The sequence below is a fragment of the Nelumbo nucifera genome, chromosome 6, assembly GCF_055504915.1.
Source record: "Nelumbo nucifera cultivar China Antique chromosome 6, China Antique-T2T, whole genome shotgun sequence".
Classification (NCBI taxonomy): Eukaryota; Viridiplantae; Streptophyta; class Magnoliopsida; order Proteales; family Nelumbonaceae; genus Nelumbo; species Nelumbo nucifera.
The window spans coordinates 61,314,172-61,337,894 of NC_142654.1; the positions used below are offsets into that span (position 1 = coordinate 61,314,172).

Consider the following 23,723-nt stretch of genomic DNA (forward strand, 5'->3'; position numbering starts at 1 on the left):
GTCGAGTTGGTTCGACCCATAACCTGAAACAGGTGGATCATGCCGCTTCAAAATCGGACTGGATTTGGGCAAAAACAACTTGCCCAAGACTGTTGTGGAACCGGGTTGATTCGACCCAAAGTGGATCCAAAAATGAGTGGTCTGTGTGGCTTCGAGTTGGACTAGATCTGGCCCAAACCGGTTTTGATCACACCTATTTATGGTTCGGGTTGGGTCGCATCAGAACATGCCAAAGTAGGTGGGCCTGGTTGCTTCAGGCCAGACCAAATCGGATATGGGTTGAACCGTTCCATTTTCGGGTCGAACCAGATCGCTCCATACTAAATCAAGTTGGGTTCAGACTAGGCTGTTTGACCCAAACTATTCAAACCGAGGTGATCGGGTTTGTTCATATTCTGACCAAGCTAAAATGATTCAGACTGGTCCGGGCTCAAGTCAGGTTGATTTGGATTTATGTCGATTCAGGTGAAGCGTGTTGATTCGAAGAAAACTAATTTTAGTTATTAATTACGCATTAATTAATGGTTATCCACAACCCTACCCAACCCAACACAACCCATTTAAATTGACCCAATGGGTGATCTACCCATTTCTAACCCACCAAGTAAATGGATGGATTGGGTGGGTTAAATACTAGGTGGGTTGGGTGAAAAATTACCACCCCTAAATGGGGTAGGGCAGGGCTTGGTTTGGCCTACCCCATCCCCGATCCGGAATTCAAATGCCACACCCCATCTCCCGCCCTACCCCAGTCATTCATACTTGTATACTTAAAAATTTATTTTTAATATTTTTAAACCTATCTAAAACTATTATATATTATATAATATATAATATTATAATATAATATAGCATATATTACCAATTTTATAATATATATAGTCGGGGCGGGTCTGGGGCAAGGTGGACAAATACCACCCCCGCCCCATCCCTAATCCCCAGAGCTTCGGGTTTCCCTAACCCACCCCAAACCCCAACCGGGGTGGGGTGAGGTAGGACCCTACACGCACGGGTCAAATTGCCATTTCTAACTCAAACTACTGCCCACTGCATGAAAGCCCTCCCAAACGGGAACCAAATTTGCTGGCCTTCAGCCCATAGTGACAAATAAATACATATATACATAGCCCATAATGACAGATAATATGAAGAAAACCAACTATTCCGACTAACTGATGGTGGCTCGATGAGTTTACTTATAGCGAAAACATATTCCGTAATGGCAAAATCACAAGAAACAACAAAGTAGAAACCAATCAATGTCAAAATTGGAATATACGTTGGGGTGTCAATTGGACTGATTTTAGCAAAAGATGGACCAGGTCCAATCCAATTTGATAAATATTTTAGATCAGTTCAATTCAATGTCTAACCCCTGCTATCTGTTTAAATTAGTTTTAATTCAATTTGATAATTATTTTGGACCAGTTCAATTCAATGTCTGAACCGTCCAATCTGTTCAAATTAGTTTTAATTTAGATCAGTTCCAACCCAAATCTAATCCATTGGCACCTGTATTCTTATCTCCTATCAATCGACCGGAATTGGTTCAACCCAATCCAATCCAATATAAATCCATTATGGATGAACTAGGTCCACTCCAATCCACTAAATATTTTAAACCAGGATTAATCCAATTCAATGTCTTATTAGTTCATCCAATCCATCAAAATGATTTTGATTTAGATGGTATCCAACCAAGGTTCAAAGTATCGATACGTATCGGCCACCGATACATATCGTTCCAAGACCCCTCCATTACGCCCCTACAGTAGGTGTATCGGAGGTCTGATCAGTTCAGGGGGTAGAGGAGACCTAAACCGGCCCCCCTGAACCAGTTGCGAAAAAAAATTAAAAAAAAAAAAACCACCAAAATGTGTATCGATACACCCCTATCGGCGTATCGAGCATATCGATATTTTGAACTTTGCATCCAAACCAAAACCGGTCCATTGACACCCCTACCTACCAATCCTGTTAACGCATTTCCAGAATTTTCAATTTAGAAAAGTTCCCAAGGGAAGTCAAAAGAACACAAGTGTACAGGCTTGATTATTGATCTTAAACTTCCTGGATGAACTTAAATTTATTAATTTCCTCGGTAAAAGATGAGCTCTCTCCCTATGTGAACTGCAATCCCCAGTTTGTACAAATAAAGTCGAAGTGAATATTATATACGAGCAATCCAGTTTGAGCATCTGCTGACAAAGTTTAAGTACTATGTAGAAGATACTCTTTTCGGTGAAAACTGGCTCATCCATCTGAAAGAAAGAGAAAAGGAAATGTCAATGAAGAGCCTTCATGTCATTAATTAGTTTCTGTTGTTCAGACAAATCAATTTGAACATGTTGATTACAACATGAGCCTTCATACTTTCCCCCTGAACTCCCCGCCATTTGAGCAAACAAGAAAAAGAATTTGACACAAAGGAGAACCCCTGCAACATCGTTCATAAGAACTCCAGCTGCTAAAAAAAATTAAGAGAACTCGTAGTTCAAAAAAAAAAACTTTCCAATATAACAGGACATTTTAAATGATGGATCAATAAATGGAACATTTCTACATCACAGAAAACTTTACAGTGTTTTTTTGAATTCCATAACAATTCTAAACCACTGACCTCCTATACAGGAAGGTTAGCACATCTGAGGAGACCTCTGCTATGACCGTTCCAAATGCTTGAATTCATGACAGTCAGCCCCTACCTTTTTAAAGGCCAAGATTAATTCAGGAACTAGCTTGGCCAATACCAGTTTGAAACCAACAGAAGTTGAATTCTGGTCGCTCTTCTCACTTATGGAAGCATCCTTTGTAAGAGAGCCAATTAAGTAGCCTTTCATATATGCATCACATGCTTTAAGAATGTAATAACCACGCCTCCTGAAATGGTCCTTGACAAGCACCTCAAAGTCCTAAAATCCACAATGAACAGAATTTAAGATTCAACCATAAATAATTGTTAAAATTTTTGAAGATTCAATCTAAGAACCAGCAGCATGTATTTGATGAAAATGCTTGCTGAATTCTCTATATTATTCTGTTGCATTTAGGGGGTGTTCTTTTTTTGGATTTTGGGAGGGGGGAAAGTTGGTCAATGGGATTTTGGTTCCCATTGACCAAGAATCCCATGTTCATTTTTCAGATTTATGTGGGGATTAGGGAAAGTTTATTTTCCTGGGTATCACCCATCTCCTAGGTGGGTAAACAACTTTCCCACCTAGGGGGAAAGTTGCTAACATTTAAATGGGACAAAAATGCCCCTTTTAATAATGGATTTTTATGGCTAAAATGGTCATTACCTTATTTACCTAGGAAATAAAAGAACATGGGTAAATGCACTTACCCGGGTAAGTGTTTCCTAGGAAAAACTTACCCAGGTAATTGCATTTACCTGGGTAAGTAACTTACCGAAAAGCGAACGGGGCCTTACAGTAATTAGAATATACATGAAAATAACGAAGTTAGGCATATTTTTTCATTCATTCAGGTCTTGTTCAGATGGATCCTGAGAAAACATAATTCTATTCAAAATTGCCTAACCAGATTGGGTGTGAAAAGGGTTTCCTCTAAATTATCCTGTTGCATTTACAGTGATTACAATATACATGAAAATAACAAAGTTAGGCAATTTTTTCATTCATTCAGGTCTTAGTTCAGATGGATCCTGAAAAAACTTAATTCTTTTCAAAAGAGCTCTCACCCAATAAGAGCTCTTTGACTAGAAGATTTTTCTGATAGGAATTGAGGCTTTATAGTTATGGTTTTTGTACATCTAATTGCATATCCTCCCCCATATATCTTGTTCTTTTTCTTTTGATCAATAACCATATACCTTCTTTATTCTCAATCAATATTTACTTTTTCTCAAAAAAAAAATGTACATGAAAACCAACAATAGAAGATGTAGTTTTCCCATAACTTATGTTTTATATAAAAATGAATAGGTTAGAGAAAGTGAGTGTACATGCATGCACCACGGATCTAGTAGATCAGTTGAAATTGATCCAGATATCACAAAGTGCAGTGCAGTCAAGGCGTCGCCTAGGCGACTAGGCGCCCTTGTATCTTATTAATGTATGTCTTAATACATTTTATTATATGCTATATAATATATATATATATCAATTATACTTTGTTTTAATGTTTTACTATTGAAATTTAAAAGATCAAAGGGTTTTGAGAAGAGAAAAAGAAAGAAAGAAAGAAAGAAAATAAAGAGGAAAGAATAGAATAATAAAGTTCTTTTTTTCTATTCTCTCTCTAATTAAATAAATCAGAAACTCCATCCTTGTTTTTTTTTCTATTTTACTTACCATCTTGAATATTTATCATATAAAATTAATAACCTTCTTTAGCTGCTAATTAATATGAATTTACTCTATTAAATAATGAAATTAATATATGTAAAAGATTTTTATCTTTTAGATGTGATGATTTGCCACATTTTTAGAGGAAATTTAAGTTCTTAATAAAGAGAATTGCTATTTTTTCAATTAACGTACATGCTGAATGGTATATAAAACTAGGAAACTAGCTAAAAGTCAGTTTTTTATATAATAAAATTTTTATCGCCTAGGCGACTAGGCGCCCTAGTGTCACCCAGAATCGCCTAGACGCCTTGAAAACTATGGTACTTCTACAAGGCTTAACACTGATCTAAAAAAATGGTCTTTTTACCAGGATGGATGGACATTGTTGTAGGAGACTACCAAGTGCTGATGACTTGTATCTCCTCTTTTTTTTATAAGAAATGAAATTAACTAATATAAATCAATAATTGGATACAATACAAGCATTCCTTGGAGAGAGGTGTGAGATGCAACCTCTCACATTATAAAAGATAACATGTATCTCTTCAAAATCAGATAATTCCTTGGATACTAAGAATTCTGGCTAGAGAAGCAAAAGAACAGCCAGCCAGCCTGAACTATTTGTTTAGATGGACTCCTAGAACAACCAGATGCTTTAATTAGGGCTAGAAAGATGTGGTCTTGTTTGAGGGGCACCAGGCCCTGCTGCCCTGGAACCTATCTGTAAAAAGGTTACATGTTTATTTATGTTTATATGGTCAGCCTAGAGCTTTTCTACCCATTTCCTCATCTCATAACTGCTAAGATAAAGTAACCATTTACTAGTTAGCCATATACAATCACAGAATCAATAAGCAGTAGCTAGGCATTTACTAACTACCCCTACTATTGTGGCACAAGATCTTATTAACCAGACCATCCAATGCATGGACTGATGTCTTGGCATGACTGTTGGGAAGGGGAATAAGCATAATTGAATATTACCATTGATGATCAAGAACCATGGTACTAGATAGTCTAGGTAATACCATAGATCCACAAAAGGGAAATAATGAGTTCGGATATGCTACTCACATGTACCCACAAGACACTACAGTCTTGGGAACATCTCTCCAATGAATGACAATTGAGATGTTCCCAATGTGCAGCTGTAGTGTATTGTCGGTAGGCTAGTGGTTAGTGTTGTGGGAAGCAGATCTGGACTCGTATACGAGGGAGACCTTAATAACTGGATAAACAAAGTTGAAGGGAGGAGCAAAAGTAAAAACCATGTTAAAAATTTTTTTTCGTATTCAACCATGTCAAAAATTCCCATGTAGTCAATAGATCGCCATGATGTTAATATTTATAGAAAATGCTACTCTGACCCTCAGAGGTATTTCAATCATCTGACCAAAGATTCACCTTATCCAATGTAATGCTCCCATCTCTTTCATTTACTATTAGAGCCTAAAGTTTAGTCACTACTTCAAGAACTTAAAACATTGAGGTGGTTGAGTAACTGATGTAACGTAGAAGTTATCCTACAGATTTATGTGTAGCATATTGTTGTAATTCTGTTAGTATGTAGCCACTAGCGATTTTTTGTCTTTCTTATTCTTATTCTTTTCTTATTCAGTTTTCCTTTTGTTATTCTTCTTCTTCTCTTTCCTGTTCTTCTTGGATCACATGGTAATAGAGCAAATAGTTTTTAAAGCACCAAGGCGAGGCTAGGTGACAGGGGGGCGCCTTGTCGCCTAGTCGCCTAGGCGTTTAAGTAAAACCATATATCCTATGGTAGTTCCTTAGGTTCCATAACCATCTTTCCTTAATATTTTTTTTTTTTTTGATAAATCCATCTTTCCTTAATAATTATCCATAATTTTCATAAGAGAAGTAAAAAATTCATGTTTTAAGTTTAGAAAATCAGCATTTTATGAGAAGAAAAGGAACAAAGGAAAGAAAATTCATAAAATATAGGGGCTGAACCCCTACTTTTGTTATAGGAAAAGAAGAAAAGAAAAGGTGGAAGAAGAAGATCTGTTGATTAGACAAAATTTTAAGTTCTTCCCTTGCTTATTGGTTCAGGTTCTGAAATCTTTGAGGATTCAATCAAGGATCAAAACTTCGATACGATACGCCCCGTATCGGGTGTATTGTATTGTATCTTTGGCACCCCAATATACATGTTTACAGGTGTTTTCAGGAACCCATTTTTTTAAATAATATATATATATATATATATATATATATATATTCAAATATGAAATTGAAAACCAAAGAAATAAAGAAATAGGGGGAGTATCGTTATAAGTACCGATACACCTCTGCCGATACACAGAGGTGTATCGATACTTTGAACTATGGGTTCAATAAAGCAGTTAGCAATGTTTGTGTTGATTAAACCCTAACAAATAAGAAAATAATAAAAAAAAAAATAGTACATGAACACATGAAATGATTATTCTAGTTTAATAATGCCTATTTTATAATTATAATGTCAAAAAATAAAAAATATAAAAGTATTTTATAACATAGTGCACAAAACTACTTGGCGAATGGGCGAGGCGAGCCTCCAAGGGCGCCTTGTCGCCTAGGCGTCGCCTTGACAACTATTATAGAGCAGGGATCTGGACTCTAAAACAAGGGAGATCGGTGTGTGCTTCAAATGGACAAGGAGATCAGCTAATGGTTTAGCTGACACATTGGCTAAACAAGGGACTGTGAGAGAGAGAATGTTCTGGGCAGTTTTGTAAGAAAGATTACTGGGGCCTCAACACCTATTTAGGGGTTGACAGCTGTACCATTTCCAATCAAAAAAAATCTGGGCTCTAAAACATTCAGTTCATGATTTCTCAGTTAGAACTTGCCTTTTTTTGACTGGGAAAGGAGAAAACTTCAATCAGAACGATCTAGATAGAAGAGGTACCTGTGGCATTTGTGGTGATAGCCGAATGCAATAAACATCCCTTTTGAGATGTGTACCTTCTGTAAGAGGATAGACTAGTATAATATACTAAAGTATCACCACAGACTAGCCACAATAACAAGACTAGGTTTTAATTATAAAAAAAATAATAGTAATAATAACAAGACTATAGGTTTCACAGTCATCTGACTAGTAATACTCACCTAAGGAAGACCATGGATTCTCTGTACAGAGGCCAACCTTGGATGTCCTTCACCTTTAAGCCTGAACTGTAGATGCCTTTCGTTGGGCACGAGACAAAGCAAATAAAGTAAAACTACAGCCTAGGGAACAAATAACTGCAAAGCTGATCGTACGACAGATATTGTCTCCCCCAAGATGACACGTAGTAGGAGCTTGCGGGTGTGGGAATTAGGGCAGATATGTTCCCTACACTGCAGCCCGACACATGTCCTCGTCATAGCAACCTAGGGACTTGAGCTGCCCTCAACCACCTAAAGAATATTCTAGATTTCTTGATCTTTAGAAAGCTCTAAACTGCCTAGGGAATGTTCTAGAATTCTTGCCCATGCACAAAGTGAGCCCTTCATCTATAAATAGCAGGGTTCATGACGTGAAAAGGGCCTTCCATTCTATCGCTTTACAAGTCATTCCCTAGGCCCTCCACTATTCCATCATTCGTTCTATTCAGACTTGAGTCATTCCCTAAGCATTCTAATCCTAGCATCATTCCGTCCTTCATAAACTTTCATTTTCATCTCCATAAATCAGTCTTGTCTCTGACGCCATTATTCTCTCTAGCATCCTATTCACTATCTCCAGAACTTAGACCATCTCTATAGTGCCTCACCTACACCTTCCTTTTTGTACTGTGGGTCGTGGGATCCTTTTTCTACTCTAGGTATGTACAGCTTCATTCAAGCTGAAAATGTGCAGTGAGCTGTGAATGTCACAGTTTAGAGTTTTGGGGGGACTATTTTTTTTATGAAGTATAAGGGCAAAGTGTCTGTTCGGCTAGGGTTTCCAATCCTCTATTATTGATTTATTGTTGAGTCTACTGTTTGACTATGCTGTCATAGCCTTTATTGGTCAGTTTGATCTGTTACGGCTTTGTAGCTGTTGTGTAACGTGTGGGGAACCCTGTTTTCTTGAGAGACCAGCAGTGTGAGTGATTGTCTAATGGCTACTGAAGGCCCAGCATCATCTAGTATCATTTCCTCTCAAGGAAACCTCAATGGAGGGATTGACAGCACGAGCTTTTTTTTATTGGAAATGGTAACTTTCATTAAGGATATCAAATAAACATCTTACACTATCTGCCACAGAGTTGGCTGATCTCCTTACCCATTTGAATAGTACTCCAGCTTCCCTTGCCAAGCAGATTATTTCCCTTATTTGCTGTCTAAAATTCCATAGACCCAACTTCTTTTTTTACAGCCACCCTATGAGCTTTTCTATGACTAGAACTCCCTTGGATTGGCTGAACTGCTTGGAGTGGTCCAAGGGTATTAAACCATATGTTATGGCTAGGGGAAAGGCTGGTTACATGATTGGGAAGATCAAAGAACCTAAATCTGGTCTTGGCTTCTGGGTTCTATGTTACCCCATGTGTAGAAGAACCTCGTGTGGACTGATACTACTTGTGAGATTTAATAACAAGCTAAGTCTACCTCCTTAAAACAAAGACACTATGCTAAGATCTATCAACTTCAGGTAGAATATTCTACCTACAAACAAGGGGATCACTGCCTATCTACATATTATTCAGCCCTTAAGTCTTACCTCTATTTGGAAGGAATTGGATCATAATCAGACCATTGAGTGGAAAAATGATGAGGATGCCAAAGCTTACAAAAAGCTTGTATCTCAGTGGGTGTTTGCCTTCTTGTTGGGGACACAAACCACTCCGTGTGCAGATTTTGGGACCTAGTGTGCTTCTCTCAGTTTAGGAAGTATATGCTTTGGTTCAATCTGAGAAAAGCAGAAGAAATCAAATGAATACTTCTAAGGGGGAGCAGCCAAAGGTTCAGACCAAGGTTTTAAATTTCACAATGTATCGGCCGATACATATCGTTTCGGAAGAGTTCTGATACACGGAATATATACAAGTAGATAGTTTCGTAATTTTTCGTTCGTATCAGATCGATACGGGTCCATATCAGCCACGTATTGGACCGTTTTGGGTATGTATCGACTGATACAATCCCGAAACGGGCCGATACGCATTATGCATCAGCCGAATTTAATTACCTCTCTTTTTTTAATTCAAATTTAAATTTTGTTCATCTCTTCTCTCTCATTAATATCAATTTTAATTAAGCCTTTAAATTTGAGACATCATTATTATTTTTTTTGATAAATAATTTGAGACGTCATTAAATGCTAATATTATTTAATTAAATGCTCATTTGAGTTACCTTTAATTAAGGCATTTAATACATCATTAAATGTTATTTAAGTCAAATAACTTGTTAAAAATCATAAACCGAAGGTAACAAGTTTCAAACCCTAGTCATTTGCTTACAACAATAATTAATTAACCACTATGCCAACCTTAATTGCTTATCATAACGACATGTTTTTTTATACTTGAAGTAATCTTTCTTGCCTTGGTAGATGTTTCCCAACAAATGCTAAAATTTGATTTATTAAAATTTATATAATAATAAGATGAATACAAATTATATTTATTTATTAAAAATTAAGGTATATATTAACTTGTATACATAATAAACATTATCTAAATCTATATATAATAAATGCTAACTAATAAATGGCTTCAAAAAAATATTTTAACTAATAAATATTAGTATATATACACACACATACATTTTAGTTCTATTATTTTTCAACGGTTACTAATTATATCCCGATGCTTTATATAAACCATTAAAGAATGGTTTTATGTTTAAATAAATTAGTTATAATCACATAAAACTCATTTTTATTGTTGTTCATATTTTTTAAGGAATTATTTTTTGGATTTTTCTAGCGTATCCATGCATATCTTGATTTGTCATCCGTATCTATGCATTTCCAAAGCATATCTCGATACGTCTCTTAAAATTACCTTTCTGGTACACCTTACATTTCCGATACTTTGAACCTTGGTTCAAACACACTCGAGAGACTTGTTGGAGCTAATCGGGAAGCCCAAGTGAGCTACCAAGAACTAGGACACCTCGAAGAAGCCTACTCTTAAGAAGTTTAATTCTACAAATCTGGCTACTCAAGAATCTTAGTCAAAAACTTAACCATTGGCATTTGGCAAGAACACTCCTTTGGTTCCAACCCTAAGGAAGATATTATTAACTCCTTTTGTCATTACCTAGAGCTGTATGGTAGGACCCATCGGGAAATGGACAATTCAGCCCCTACCCCTTCTACCTCCTTTTTTGTCTACATCAGGTAAAAGTGTTTATGCATTTCATGTGTCCACCTCTATTCCCGATTCCCCCTTGGATCATTGGCTCAGGGACTTCCAGTTCCAACCATATGACTAGTAAGTCCAATTTGTTTCAATTTTACACTCTTCTCTTTGGTAGGGATAAAGTGAGACTAGCAGATGGATCCTTCTCCACCATTGTTGGTCAAGGATCTGTATCCCTTCCTCATGAACTTGTTTTTCCTAATGCAGTTCATGTTCCCAACTTCCCATTAATTTGTTATCAATTAGTATTACCCAATCCTTAAATTGTTGTGTAACCTTCTTTCCTTGTACTTGTGTTTTCCAAGATTTGGCCTCAGGGAGGAAAATTGGTAAAGGAAGCATGGTCGACGGCCTCTACATTTTGGAGAATAAAGCTAGTCTTGCAGCACCAATCTCCATTGGTCTTTTGCGTCAGTCTATTAGTTAATCCACTAAGAGTCAAGTCTGTCTATGGTATAATCGTCTGGGTCATTTGTCGTTTGAATCCTTGAAAGTTATGTTTACTAAGTTATTTAAGTTTGGGTCAGGTTCAAATTTGCATTGTCAAACATGTCAATTAAGCAAGCATTGTAGAACAAGCTTTCCTTCAAATAATAAAAGATCTATTTTGCCTTTCCACATTGTGTACTTTGATGTTTGGGGCCTTGTGACCATACCTACTAAAGGTGGATAAAAGTACTTTATTTTTTTTTTTTTGGAAAAGGTAAGGTATTTTATTAAATCAAGAACCAGTACAAAGGAGCCTAGGCCATTAGAGGCTGCCTAGAGACACCACAAATTACAGATACATCCAGTTCTGAGATTTAAACAACAGACTCAAATTCTGATTTTTAAACACCTCCGTTGCCGACACCCAAGACAGAAGTTTACCCACAGCTTTCTGCACCATTTCCTCTGGAGATTTAGCTTTGTCCTGAAAAATTCTGTTGTTTCTTTTAATCCAGATAGTCCAAAGCACAGCAGTCGGGATAGTCTTCCAAACCAAGGTACCTTTCTTGCTGAAACCCTCAATCTGCCAACACAACAATAGATCCTTCACAGAATTTGGCATTACCCAGCAGATTTCCAAAGCTTGAAGAAAATGCCTCCAAATATATTTCGAGACAGGGAAATGTAAGGCCAGATGTTCAGTAGTTTCTACTGCCCCACCACACAAGCCACATGACATGTCCGAAATCTGTATGCCACGTTTCACTAGATTAACTTTGGATAGACATTTATTTAAAGCCATTGTCCAGAGCAAAAACTTCACTTTAGAAGGACTGATTGAGTTCCAAATCTGCCTAACCAGAAAGTTTCCCTGACCTGAACTTATCAACTTACTGAACATAGACTTTACAGAGAACCTGCCATCAGCTTCCCATTTCCATCTCCAAGCATCCTCCATGTTTGGGTCAATCCTCTGGTTATGGAGCAGGCCCAACAGATTTGCATACTCCTCAATTTCCCAGTCAAAGAGACGCCTCCTACAAGTTAGGTTCCAACTGAAAGAGTTACCATCCACATAGAAATTCTCAGCCACCGAGGAATCCTGATTTGCAGAAATTTGATACAAGAGAGGAAAGGCATCTTTCAGACACACTTCAGAACACCAAGAGTCTTTCCAAAATTTAATTTTTTCCCCATTTCCCAAGTTGTAACCGATTCCTTCCTCAAATAAATTAGAGTTCTTCATTATACATGTCCAAATGGAGCTTATCCCTCTTGAAATAGGAGAATTGGATCTCCAATCACCCCAATCCACTCCATATTTGTCCACAATCAGCTTTCTCCACCAAGCATTTCTTTCATTTGCAAATCTCCAGAGCCGTTTACATAGAGGGCAGAATTGAATTTCTTCAATTTTCTTATTCCCAACCCTCCAATTTCCTTAGGAAGACACACTTGATCCCAGTTTACAACATGAACCTTCTTCTCCTTCTCCCAACCTCTCCAGAGAAAATTTTTCTGTAGTTGCTCCAATCTGTTAGCCACTTTGGAAGAAATAGGAAAGAGGGAGAGGAAGTAAGTAGGTAGATTAGAAAGACTACTCTTAATCAAAATCACTCTCCCCCCGAAAGAAAGGTATTTAGCTTTCCAGGAAGCCAATTTCTTCTCCATTCTTTCAGCCACTGGATTCCAAATCTGAGAGGAAGTATATTTAGCTCCAAGAGGGAGCCCCAAGTACTTGACCAGAAGATGGGCAGTCTGACAAGCCATAACTTCTGAACAAACTTCTAGATTTGTAACAAGACCTATAGGGATAATCTGAGATTTACTCAAATTTACCTTAAGGCCAGACACCACCTCAAACCAACTCAAAATTCCAAGCACCACCTCTAGTTGATTAGGATAAAAGTACTTTATTAGCTTCATTGTTTACTATTCAAGATATACATGGATATACCCTATGCATTCAAGGGAAAAGGTACCTAGAATTGTGAGGGATTTTCACTCAATTACATGTTGAGATTCAAACCTTCCAACCAAATAATGCAAAAGAGTATTCCCATTGTGATCTGGCTGAGTTTTTTACTTCTCACAGATTTCTTCATCGAAGTCTTGTGCTAGAACACCGCAACAAAATGGTGTAGCAAAATCATATGCCCTCTCATTTGCTACAGTATAAGGCCCCACATCAGCTTTTGTTTCCTCAATCTCCCATGTTCTCTTTTCCGTTGTGTGTGTTTAGTTGTCGGTGCTTTATTCATAACTTGTCTTCCAATCGGGGTAAGATAGACCCCAAGGCTATTCCCTGTGTCTTGGTTATCCATCCTCCCAGGAGGGCTATAAATGTTATAATCCTGCTACCCACAAGTATTTTGTGTCCATGGATGTGTCCTTTAACTGCTACCCACAAGTATTTTGTGTCCATGAATGTGTCCTTTTTTTGAACCTGAACCCTTCTTCCCTACCTCTCCTCAAGGGGAGAATAGTGTAGAGGAGAGGCAAGTCAAGCAGGTCCATCTTCCTTCTATTCCAGATCTGAGGTGTAGTAAGGACCAACAAAGCTCAAAAACTGTGAAGCAACCTGAATCTATGCATCCAGCATCATCAGACTCTCTAGAGGCAAATCCCTCTCAACTAGGTATTCTTGTTCCTCTTGATGCTACTGAGTCTATTGCTATTGATGATTCTGTTGATGATCTTAATATCCAAATTGCCCATAGAAAGGTTGTTAGGTCATGTACTACTAAGCACCCTATTGTCCATTTCTTTGCTTATGAAAATGTTTCACCTTCTTTTTGTGCTTTCCTGACTGCCATTGATAGTGTCTCCATTCCGAAAAGTGTTGTAGAAGTTTTATCTATACCTGAATGGAAAAATTCAATGAAGGAAGAAATGTGTACTCTACACAAGAACAATACATGGGAGTTGGTAGATCTTCCTAAAGGCAAAGAGCTAATGGGGTGTAAGTGGGTGTTCAACGTGAAACATAAGGCAGATGGAATGATGGAGAGATATAAGGTCTAGCTCTCCAAGGACTAATAATTTGCATTGGATCAGATTTATATTAATAATAATAAAGGTTTGGCATTTCTTTCACCCCATACCAATCAAATGATAGGAAATGGAGAAACATTCCAACTTCCAAGTATGTTCCCAAAAGAAAGTAAACAATAAAAAGTTTGAATTAAAAACTGCTCAGTTTTTATCTTATTTTACCAAATTAATTTTGGACATTCTTTGAGGGTGGACCTTGGCACAATAGTTGGGTTGCACCATTGCGACCTGGGTGGCCAAGGTTCAAATCTTGAAAACAGCCTCTCTATATGTGCAAGGGTGAGGCTGCGTACATTTGTCCCTCTCCAGACACCGCATTGGTGGGAGCCTCATGCACTGGGCTACCTATGGACTTTCTCTAGGTAAGCTAGTATTCAAGGTTTCTTTCTATACTTTAGAAAACTAAATTGAACTTGTTTAGAGGAAAGAAACTCAAGGCCACGGTTTAGACAAAGGGCTTGTGGTAACTGTTGCTAAGGGTGGCAATTTTCTACCCAACCCATCCAAAGGCAGGTTGAATATGGGTCAACTAATCCATTTGAATCACATAGAAAGGGTTAGGGTAGGTTGGATTGAGGATATCCATAGGGTTCATTTAGGGTTTGAGCACTACTACAAGTCTCTCCACCACCTATTTGCAGAGAATACAGGAGAAGCTTCCGCAACTCTATTTCGCCACCATCAACAACCCTTCTCCCTCTCCCCTCCGACTCTCAACTAGTGTTCTTATGAGCGCCACTCCGTTTTCCTTTTTCCACTCTCTTAGATGTTGTGCAAAACAGGCCAAGGAACTGGTAATGCTTCTACTACCAAACTTTGTAATTCAACCAACCCACCTTTCCAGTTTTCCCTTCTTTTTTCTTCTTATTATAAAAAACCTCCGAGAAACAACCTGTTTACCTAGGGTTTCTGCTGCTATAATGCTAGACCAGGAAAAAATCATCAAAACAAATGAAATGAGTTCCCTTAAAGGTAGACTTTTTAAATTTGAGCTAGGTAAGCCACAACCTTAACCTCACCAAAGTATGTTCTTCCCTTCTCTTTCACAATAAACGACTTTAGTTTCATGCAAAAGCAACCAAAGGGAAAAGGTATTTTTCCACATTCAAAGAAACTGATTCTATCTAAAATCTCAGAAAAAGTTGATTTTTAGCCAAGGCATCTGCTAAAACGAACTGGGTTTTGTATTGGTCCTTCAGATTGTTGACATTGAAAAGATACAACTCTTTTTGATATAAGCCAAAGAATAAGATGGATTTTTGGTTCTGGCTACTAACACCTTTGTATTTGATCTAGGAAAGCTGAGAATAAAGATGGCTTTTTGAGCACAACCATCTACTAAAATGTGTTGGATTTGACTTTAAGTGAAGGAAAATGAGGGTCAATCTTCTGCCCACCCACTTCTTGTCTCTCCTCTGCTTTTTTTTTTTTTTTTTTTGATCAGTTCTCCTCATCTTTCTTCCTCTTCTTCATTCTTATCTCCTTATAACAATAGTTATCAGAAGGAATCAACCCCTGACTACATGACCGGTTTTTTCTTGATAAATTCTAGATTAGGCTTTTAGAGATGCGCTCTCTCTTGTGCAGTTTGTCTCTGAATTTTCAGAGCAAGAAAATTTTATGTTGCTTAGATGTGTAGCCATGCTTTTCATGTTAACTGTATAGACACATGGCTTCTCTCAAATTTAACATTCTCTCTCTGCACAGGAACCATTTTCAGCCGTAGCCTTTCAATTGAAAATCCAGTTTTTGATTTTGACGATTCAAGAGAGGAGGATGGGTTTCCAGGTGATGGAGAGGATGGGTTTACCTCTAGCCATAAAACAGTGGAAATGGAGATTGCCACTGGAAATAGGGTTTTCCCTGTGAGAATTGGGAAGTTAAGAAACTTGAATAACAAAGGAAAAAGGGAAGGAGAGACCAATAGTAGTAATTTGGATGTGAGGAGATACTAATTTATGGGTTCATTTCAGTATATTGTTGGTGATTCCAACCTTGAATTGGCATATAGAAATGATGCCAGGCGTGTGAAGACTGTGAAAGTGATTGCCAATTCTTCAATTGGGAAGGAATGCCAGGAAATGATATATTCAATCGGTTGGAGCTGGTTATTTTGTGTGTTGCTTGCTTAGCTCTAATTGGCCAATTAGACTTTCTGTTTTGGACTTTTTCCTGTGTTCTACTATTTTTGTTTTTTGTTTGAAAATTATGTTTAAAATTTTTTATCATTATTTGTGTTTTCTTCTGAAATTTCTGATTTTTTTGGTTGAAATGCATGTTGGTTTTTTAAATTTTTTATCAATTTTCTGTGTTTTTCATTTTTTCTGCAATATCTACTTTTTGCTGAAATGCATTTTTTATTTCTTATCAACTTCTGTGTTATACTGTTATCTGCAATTTCTTCTATTCTGTAGTTATGAATTGTGGGCACTGGGCATACAGATACAGGTTGGCCCAGCCCAGTTAGCCACGTAGTAGTTGGCACATGGGCCATACAGTAAAATTCCTTTTCTGAAATAAGTCATTTTCGGGTTTATTGGTTGACAGACTCGATTCTGACATTTGACATGTGTGTCTGTGTGTGTGAGAGAAAGAGAGAGTTGCCAATTTTGGGTAAACAGGTCAAAGTGGGTGGGTGGGTGGATTGGGTTGGGTTGCAACCTGTTAATATGCATTTGGCATGGATTGTTATTGGTTGTGGGCGGCCCCCCTACCCTTCCTCTGTTTTGAGAACTATATGAACAGAGAGTGAGCAGAAGGGAAGGAGGTCCTCATATGGAGTCTCATGCAACCTTGAGCAATGTGGGAGACCGGTAATGAATCATATCTAACACCCCTAGGGCTGAGAAAAAAACCAAAAATAAGTCAGATTGTGATTTGATTGATATTGATTCTTCTTAGTGATTTGAAAGGAGGACACTTGGGTGCCATAGTCATTCAAAAGGTGCTGCTTCAATTCAAGTGCAAGCCTCTGATTTGACTATAGGCAAAGTATAAAAGTGGTTGTGGGAACGAGATGCTTGGGTTACACAAAAACACTTCCAAAGTGATCCTCTTGAGTTTCCAGCTATTTCTTTTGATCCCCTACCCTAAGAAGTCACTATCAGCCCGGCTGTTATAATTGAATAGTGGAAGGAAATCTTCTCCTTACCCATGTATGTAGACTATAAAGCCAAAGCACAAAATATTCTTTATTCCTTTCTTCTCTATTTTTCCATTATCTTTCTTTCTTGGGGTGTCTTACAAGGTTAAGATGAAGTGAATGGTTCCACTATAGGATTTCTCTAAAATGCTATGATCCATCAAATATGAAAGTGTTGACATGGTTAACCTTAACCCTTGCCTTTGAACAACAGATGAAGATCATAGGCTTAATTTAGCACACCAGAGAATGAAAAAGAAAATATGGGAGTTTAGGGATATTTAGCCTCACCTTGGGAGGCTTTCGCAAAAGGTACATCATTGTCTTGCAGTTTAGCAAAAATGTGTTCTCATTGTATGATAATGAATTTTTCTCCCCTTCAGCAGTGCCAACCTGCTTATCATACCCAGCTTCATTGAAGTATGGCTTAGAATTCAGCACCAAACCCTGGAGAGAAACCAGGACTTGAAGGATGCTTGAGCATGATGGATCCCAGACTTCATTTCCTCTGCCAGCCCAGGTATTTAATAGGCTAAGGCAAACCTTGCCATCCTCATATAGGTTTGGGTTTACCCGCCAACCACCAGAATGATAGTATGCTGACTGCAGATCAAAGACATTGTCAAGAATAGTATATAAATCCAAACATTCACAATCAAGATGAATCAGCACCCATCTAGTCCATCCTGATTCATGCTTTTAGATTCTAAAAATGAAAAGATCAGTGAATTTTTAAGTAGCATATTTAGTTTCTCTTACCGGTGGGAGTTGAGGATACTCTGGTGGAAGGTGAAAATCAAAGACGAAGAGGCCATCTTGGTAAGGTGTTCCATATGCTCCAACCATCACTGCCCTTAATAGATCCATTCTATCTTCATAAACTCTCGCATATATTCCATCTGAAAATAAAACAAAGAATTATAATTCTTTTCAAACACACTGACCAAGATTGAAAGTGTATCCCACTTGTGAGTTGCGAGCCCTTAAAGAACTAATTTATTATACACACCAGGAAGGTTTTTCTGAAGGATGCTCCAATCTTGCTGAACCTTCTTCAGCCATTTCCTTCCATTGCTATTCTGCAAAAAATAGTTACCATTGTTAGATAGGCCAATTTATAGGTAGACACATGCACCATGCAAGGCAATTGGTTTTAGAACAAACAAACTAGAGAAACTTAAAGTGAAAATTAGCAATCACTCGTTTTTCTTCTAACAGGTAACATTAGAAATCAGCTTTGTTCAAACAAAAGATCAAAGTAGAGAGGTGATAATTATTTAGAGAAGGACAAAAAGAATACACAAGTGTAATCTGAACCATTTTATCTTTATGTGTCCATAAGTTTGGGTTAGTTACTTTTCTTCATAATACTTTTTTTTGATAAATACTTTTCTTAATAATATTATATATTATAAAATTTGTGGAATTAAATATAACTGTAAAAGTGAACTTGTATACAAGAGCCATATCACTATGATTTGATGATTTAAAAGGAAAAAACAAGTTAATTTGCAAATTATGAAACATATCAAACAGGAATATAGTGTTTACCTGCCCACTTGCACCAATAAAATAATGATCCAAAGGATCTTTAGTAATATCAAAACGTTTAAAGCTGCAAGTATCATCTGAGTCTTCATGCCTCAAGTTAGATAATGTTTCTGCCACATCTGTACCCTCAACCACAGCACCATATTCCACTGCATTCTCATGAGTAGTTTGTGGATCATAACCATCAGTTGCATTGGATTCCTGTAAACTTGAATCACAACTAGCTGTTTTTCTCTTAGAATCATCAACTATTTTCTCTGATTCAGGTTCGCTTTCACCTCCATAATCTGGATGTGGTGGATCTATCTGTTTCCTCCCTCGTGAGAAAAGGCCAGTAGCAAATCTGGTAACAAATCCAAGGGCAGCTAGGGGTATAGAGAATGGGCCATTTCGTCCAGAACTATTCTCTTCTGAATGAATTTCTATGCTCTCTTCTTCTTCTTCTTCTTCTTCTTCTTCTTCTTCTTCTTCTTCTTCTTCTTCTTCAGGATTGTTATCAATGCCTTTTAGTTGTCCTGACTCCTGAAAATTGCCGACTTATAACTCAATAATTCACACATAACAGAGAGACAAAATAACTAGTTAACAGTCCAGGAAATCTAAGCTATACAACTGGTAATCTGAAACCTAAGGTACATAATTGGTAAATTCTATGGGCAGTCAAGTGGCATAGGAATGCATGGACCTGCATAGAAGGTGAGGAACCAATGTGGCAATAATTGTCACAAGACCCATATCTGTATGATTCTAACTATCTAACCTATCAATCACTCAATATTCCATAACAAGAAAGGTACAATATTTTCAGTGTTTTATCAGCCAGTAAAATATTTTTTTGACACATCACACATGAGATATCCATAGGGGCCATTAAAGGTCTGGCATCCTATACATAATACAGTCACTGATATCCAGCTCCAGTACAACATCCTCTTAACAGATGGGAATTTTAGACTTCCTCTTAAGATGTCAAAAATAATCCTAATTGGGAAAGAATACTCACCTCTTCAGCATTCTCAGCAACTTCCATTTCATTTTCATCAACAGTTTCCCAACTAGCAGCGTCATCACTAGCTTCGCCACCAGCCCCAACCGATCCATCATCATCATCCCGGTCAACCACATAAACTGCTTGAGGCCCAACCTGAGACCAAAGGATCACTTAAGGATGAATTGACATTTTATGGTCATTACTGAATATTTTATCAACAAGTTCTCTTCTTTTTCTTTTATTTTGGTCATTTTCCTGATTGCCATTAAGTGCCAATGCTAAAAATATGAGAGCTGAGTGATTGGTTTCGTTATGTTAAAACCTAAGTCTATAGCATTAGCATCAAATTCAATATCAAGGCAATGCTCATTAAGAAAAAAGAAAGCAATCAAAATTTTCATGGAACTGCATAATGACTGTACCATTGAAACCATCCCATCAGCCCATGTGACTTCAATATCACCATCTTTAAGACCTGTTATATTACCAACCCAAGAAAGATCTGAGAACTCTGCATAAGTTTCATCTTTGGACACGTCATCTTCCTTAACAGATGCTGAGTGCTTTCTTGGATCATGTTTGGCTTCATTTGGACTAAACTGTTGTTTTGCATCTTCAACAGGATTATTAGAACTGAGTGACTGTGCAGAAATAGGAATAGGAGACAGTCGAACTACCACATCCCCATAGCAATAGTCATAATCTGGATGCCCCTCTAGCTCATACACACTTACCACTTCCTCCTTATCAAACTCCCTTGGATCTTCTGGCCTGGCAACAGGCTTTAACCACCTCACAATGGCCGTCCGCTCCTTGGCATTTACACTCTTCACAACCCCAACACGCTTCACTTCACAAGCATCATCACTGTCATCAGAAGCCTTCTCTACCACATACTGTTCAGCAACAAATTCATGATCACCAGGAGTATCGATTGGAATTAAAGTAGTTGAATCCAGTCCAAGCTCCTTCTTTCCATCCTGCCAAGCCACATCTACTCTTGTTTTGGTCTTTATAATCAAAAGGGCTCTTTCAAAATTTTCCTCTTTTCTTCGAACCTTCTTGTCTTTCCTAACAACAATTCTGCGGATCTTTTTGCGATGAATAGACCAACTTTCATGCAGAGGCTCCTTAGAAACTGGCATGGAACTGCCACAAGAGCTGCATTCTGGTGAGGCATTACTTCCCACATTCCCACCATTTTCATCCAAATTGGGGACTTTATCAAGGTCCATGGCTTCAGTGCTTTCAAATGAAGTGAAATTACAGCCTAATTTCTCCTTATCAACCACTTCAGAACCACATCCACTTCCCAAATGAGAAGAAACTAATCCATCCTCAAGAGGATCATTGGGTTTCTCTCTTACTAAATCCTTGTTTGCTGGAGCAGATGATGACATGGGAAAAAGACACCAGTCACCCAGTTGCCAATTTGCATGTGCAAAACAAGATAACAATTTCAGATTCTTTGGGCACTGCTCTTCTGCAGGGGCAGTTGCAGATTCAGAACCATATCCAGTGGCAGCTGAAGCAATCCAGTAGATAAACACTGATCCAACAGTGACTTTTGTAACAGTACCTTCCAAACGGCTAGCTTTCCACAGGCCAGAAAGCCATCTAGCATTTCTGAAAACAGAGGAAGAACTTGCTCTAACACGCTGTCCTGGGTAGTAAGGGTAATGCCCGTCTTCAAATATGTTCTTGGAGACTGGCTTCAACTGCAATGGATCAGCCTTCATGACTTTACACATTGATCCATCATCAAACAAAACAGTCACATTATCTAAGATATCATCAATTCTGCCCAACCAAGGTCCAAGAACTACATAATCACCCACAGACAAATCCCGTACACGTTTCAGATCCCTAGAGGTTACATCTTTTATTATGGACCCATCAGTTGCTAATAGATCAACAGAGATGTTGACATCCACCACTACACCCACTTGTCCTGTTGGGTCTGAAGCAGATGCAACAATATCCCCATGTAAAAATCCTCTATCTATAACTCTTACATCATTGACATTGTGTGTTGCCTCAGTCTGATCCATCCATATTACTCTAACTTGATCAGCTGGAAGAGGAGCATTCTTATAACCATCTCTGTTCCCACTAGCATTCCCACTAGTGTTGCTATTAAGATCATTATCACCACCAACATCATTGTTATCTCCATCATCATCATCATCATTGTCATCGTCATCTTCATCATCAGTAATGCTGCTGTCAGAATCTGAGTCACCAGCAACTTCAGTCACAATCCCAATCTGATTTTCATCTTTTATGCAACTCACAACATCTTGTCTGTAAATATATGGCACCATAGGCAGGTTTGCATCAACCTTTGGTGATTTGATTGCTTCTCCACCATCAGAACCTTCATTTGGCATAGAAATAAATCCATTCATTGTGCAGTCAATTGCATTCAAGGTTTTGTCATCATTCATGATTGCACTAGAATTAGAAATATCGATGTCATCATTGCAACGTTCATTCCCCATCTGAAAATTCAGAATAAACGATCCTGGGAAAAAAAGGATATACAAAGGAATCAATGTTTTAAAGCCCAGAAATTGGAATAGGAATTAGAATACAACAGCACTCCTGAATAAAGTTTTGATAGAATGGAAAGTTTAGCCACTAGCCAGCAGAAAGATAGCTAAGTTCATCAACAGCCAATTTGCCTATTTTGGTGCAATGGAACGTAAAACAACCAAATTTTATGTTTATTTTTTCAACATGGATGATTACCAGATAGTTTGCAATTGATTCAGGAATTTGACACATACTGTTCAATAAAATATAAGTCCATTAAAACCAAAACAAAGAACACTTAAAATAAAACAAGAAGAAGGGATTGGGGGAGGAATCAGAATGCAAACAATTTTATAAACAACAGTATAGTTTCTTATTTCACATTAAGTTAAAAAAAAAAAATTGCCGCAAAATCAATTTAGATTTAAATAGTTCCAAGCCAATTAAATACACAAGGATTCCAAGAAGCTCGTGAGGGTCGCCACGCAAATATTGTATAAGCAACTCCTCCAGCTCAAACATTCATACATATTGAAGCAGCTATATTGTCCTAACGTAATATCAAAATATAATTTCAAAAAAGAGATTAATCAAAAAGCTTTATAAGTTCAAATGAATATTGAATGGAGAATACCACAAAGCGGTTATCAGAATCTTTTTATTTTCCTTTTGAGAGGTGAAGAAACCATTATCGGATTCAAAAACAACAAATCAGAGCAAAAACACACCAAAAGCAGCTCACGCTTACAGAAAAACCGACGTCGGATCGAGAAATTAAACTCGACAAATCAAAAGGACCTAAAATAAGCTCGAATCCTTCCCGAGTGAGCCCGTCATTTTGAAAGCAAGCAAACCAGAGAGAGATGCAGATTTCATATCCAAGAACAATACCTTTTATCAGGCGAAGGAGATCGTGAGACAAGGATTTTTACCTTTGAAATCGAAAATTATGGGAAAAATATAAAAAAGAATAGGAGAATAAAAAGTTCTCTTTGCACGAACGGCTCTCCAAATCGTACTCTTTCGTTGAAAAAAACATACGAATAATATAAAGCAAGGGAGCTTCGAGCGGTGCAGGGAGAAACTTGTCATTAAAAATGTTTCTTCCCCAAGACTACTTTTTTTTCAAAATTCCCGAACCCTACCCCAAATTTCAGAAATTAACATAAGCATTCTCCTTTACAGGAACTGCTCATTACACCTGACGCCTCACAGGCGACTCACACGCACATACCATGAGAACATCTCCCGCACTTATTAATTATTATTCACGGGAGATATTCGTTTGAGAAGGCTTATCTTCGATTCAGCTGCTTTGAAGAAGCTACTAGAAAAGGCTTGTCCAGAGTAATCGCGTAAATGACTGTACCCGC

The 23,723-nt window shown here is 37.7% G+C and overlaps 1 protein-coding gene across 5 annotated transcripts; it reads right to left on the reverse strand.

The window, feature by feature from the left end:
- Window positions 1-1,974: 1,974 nt before the first annotated feature.
- On the reverse strand, window positions 1,975-23,723 carry UBC23 (ubiquitin-conjugating enzyme 23). 5 transcript variants are annotated; one of them, XM_010268561.3, is made up of 9 exons: window positions 23,283-23,574; window positions 20,238-22,339; window positions 19,828-19,968; window positions 18,825-19,346; window positions 18,283-18,352; window positions 18,033-18,172; window positions 17,565-17,876; window positions 2,621-2,912; window positions 1,975-2,261 (listed from the first exon to the last, which is right to left on the reverse strand). In XM_010268561.3, exons 1-8 carry the CDS (start codon window positions 23,440-23,442, stop codon window positions 2,661-2,663), a joined length of 3,699 nt encoding a protein of 1,232 aa, XP_010266863.2. In that variant the 5' UTR covers window positions 23,443-23,574; the 3' UTR covers window positions 1,975-2,261; window positions 2,621-2,660. The 5 variants fall into 5 exon arrangements, with proteins under 5 accessions (XP_010266863.2, XP_088745806.1, XP_010266862.2 ...); XM_088889680.1 differs by lacking the exons at window positions 1,975-2,261; window positions 23,283-23,574 and adding an exon at window positions 23,585-23,723 and having other exon boundaries at window positions 2,307-2,912; XM_010268560.3 differs by lacking the exon at window positions 1,975-2,261 and having other exon boundaries at window positions 2,307-2,912.

Coding starts and splice junctions, on each gene's coding strand:
- UBC23 (XM_010268561.3), bottom strand. CDS start 23,442: ATGACAAGTTTCTCCCTGCACCGCTCGAAGCTCCCTTGCTTTATATTA. Junction 18,353..18,824: donor TTATTGGTGCAAGTGGGCAG/GTAAACACTATA, acceptor TATTTTTTGCAG/AATAGCAATGGAAGGAAATG. Junction 17,877..18,032: donor AGTATCCTCAACTCCCACCG/GTAAGAGAAACT, acceptor TTTGATCTGCAG/TCAGCATACTATCATTCTGG.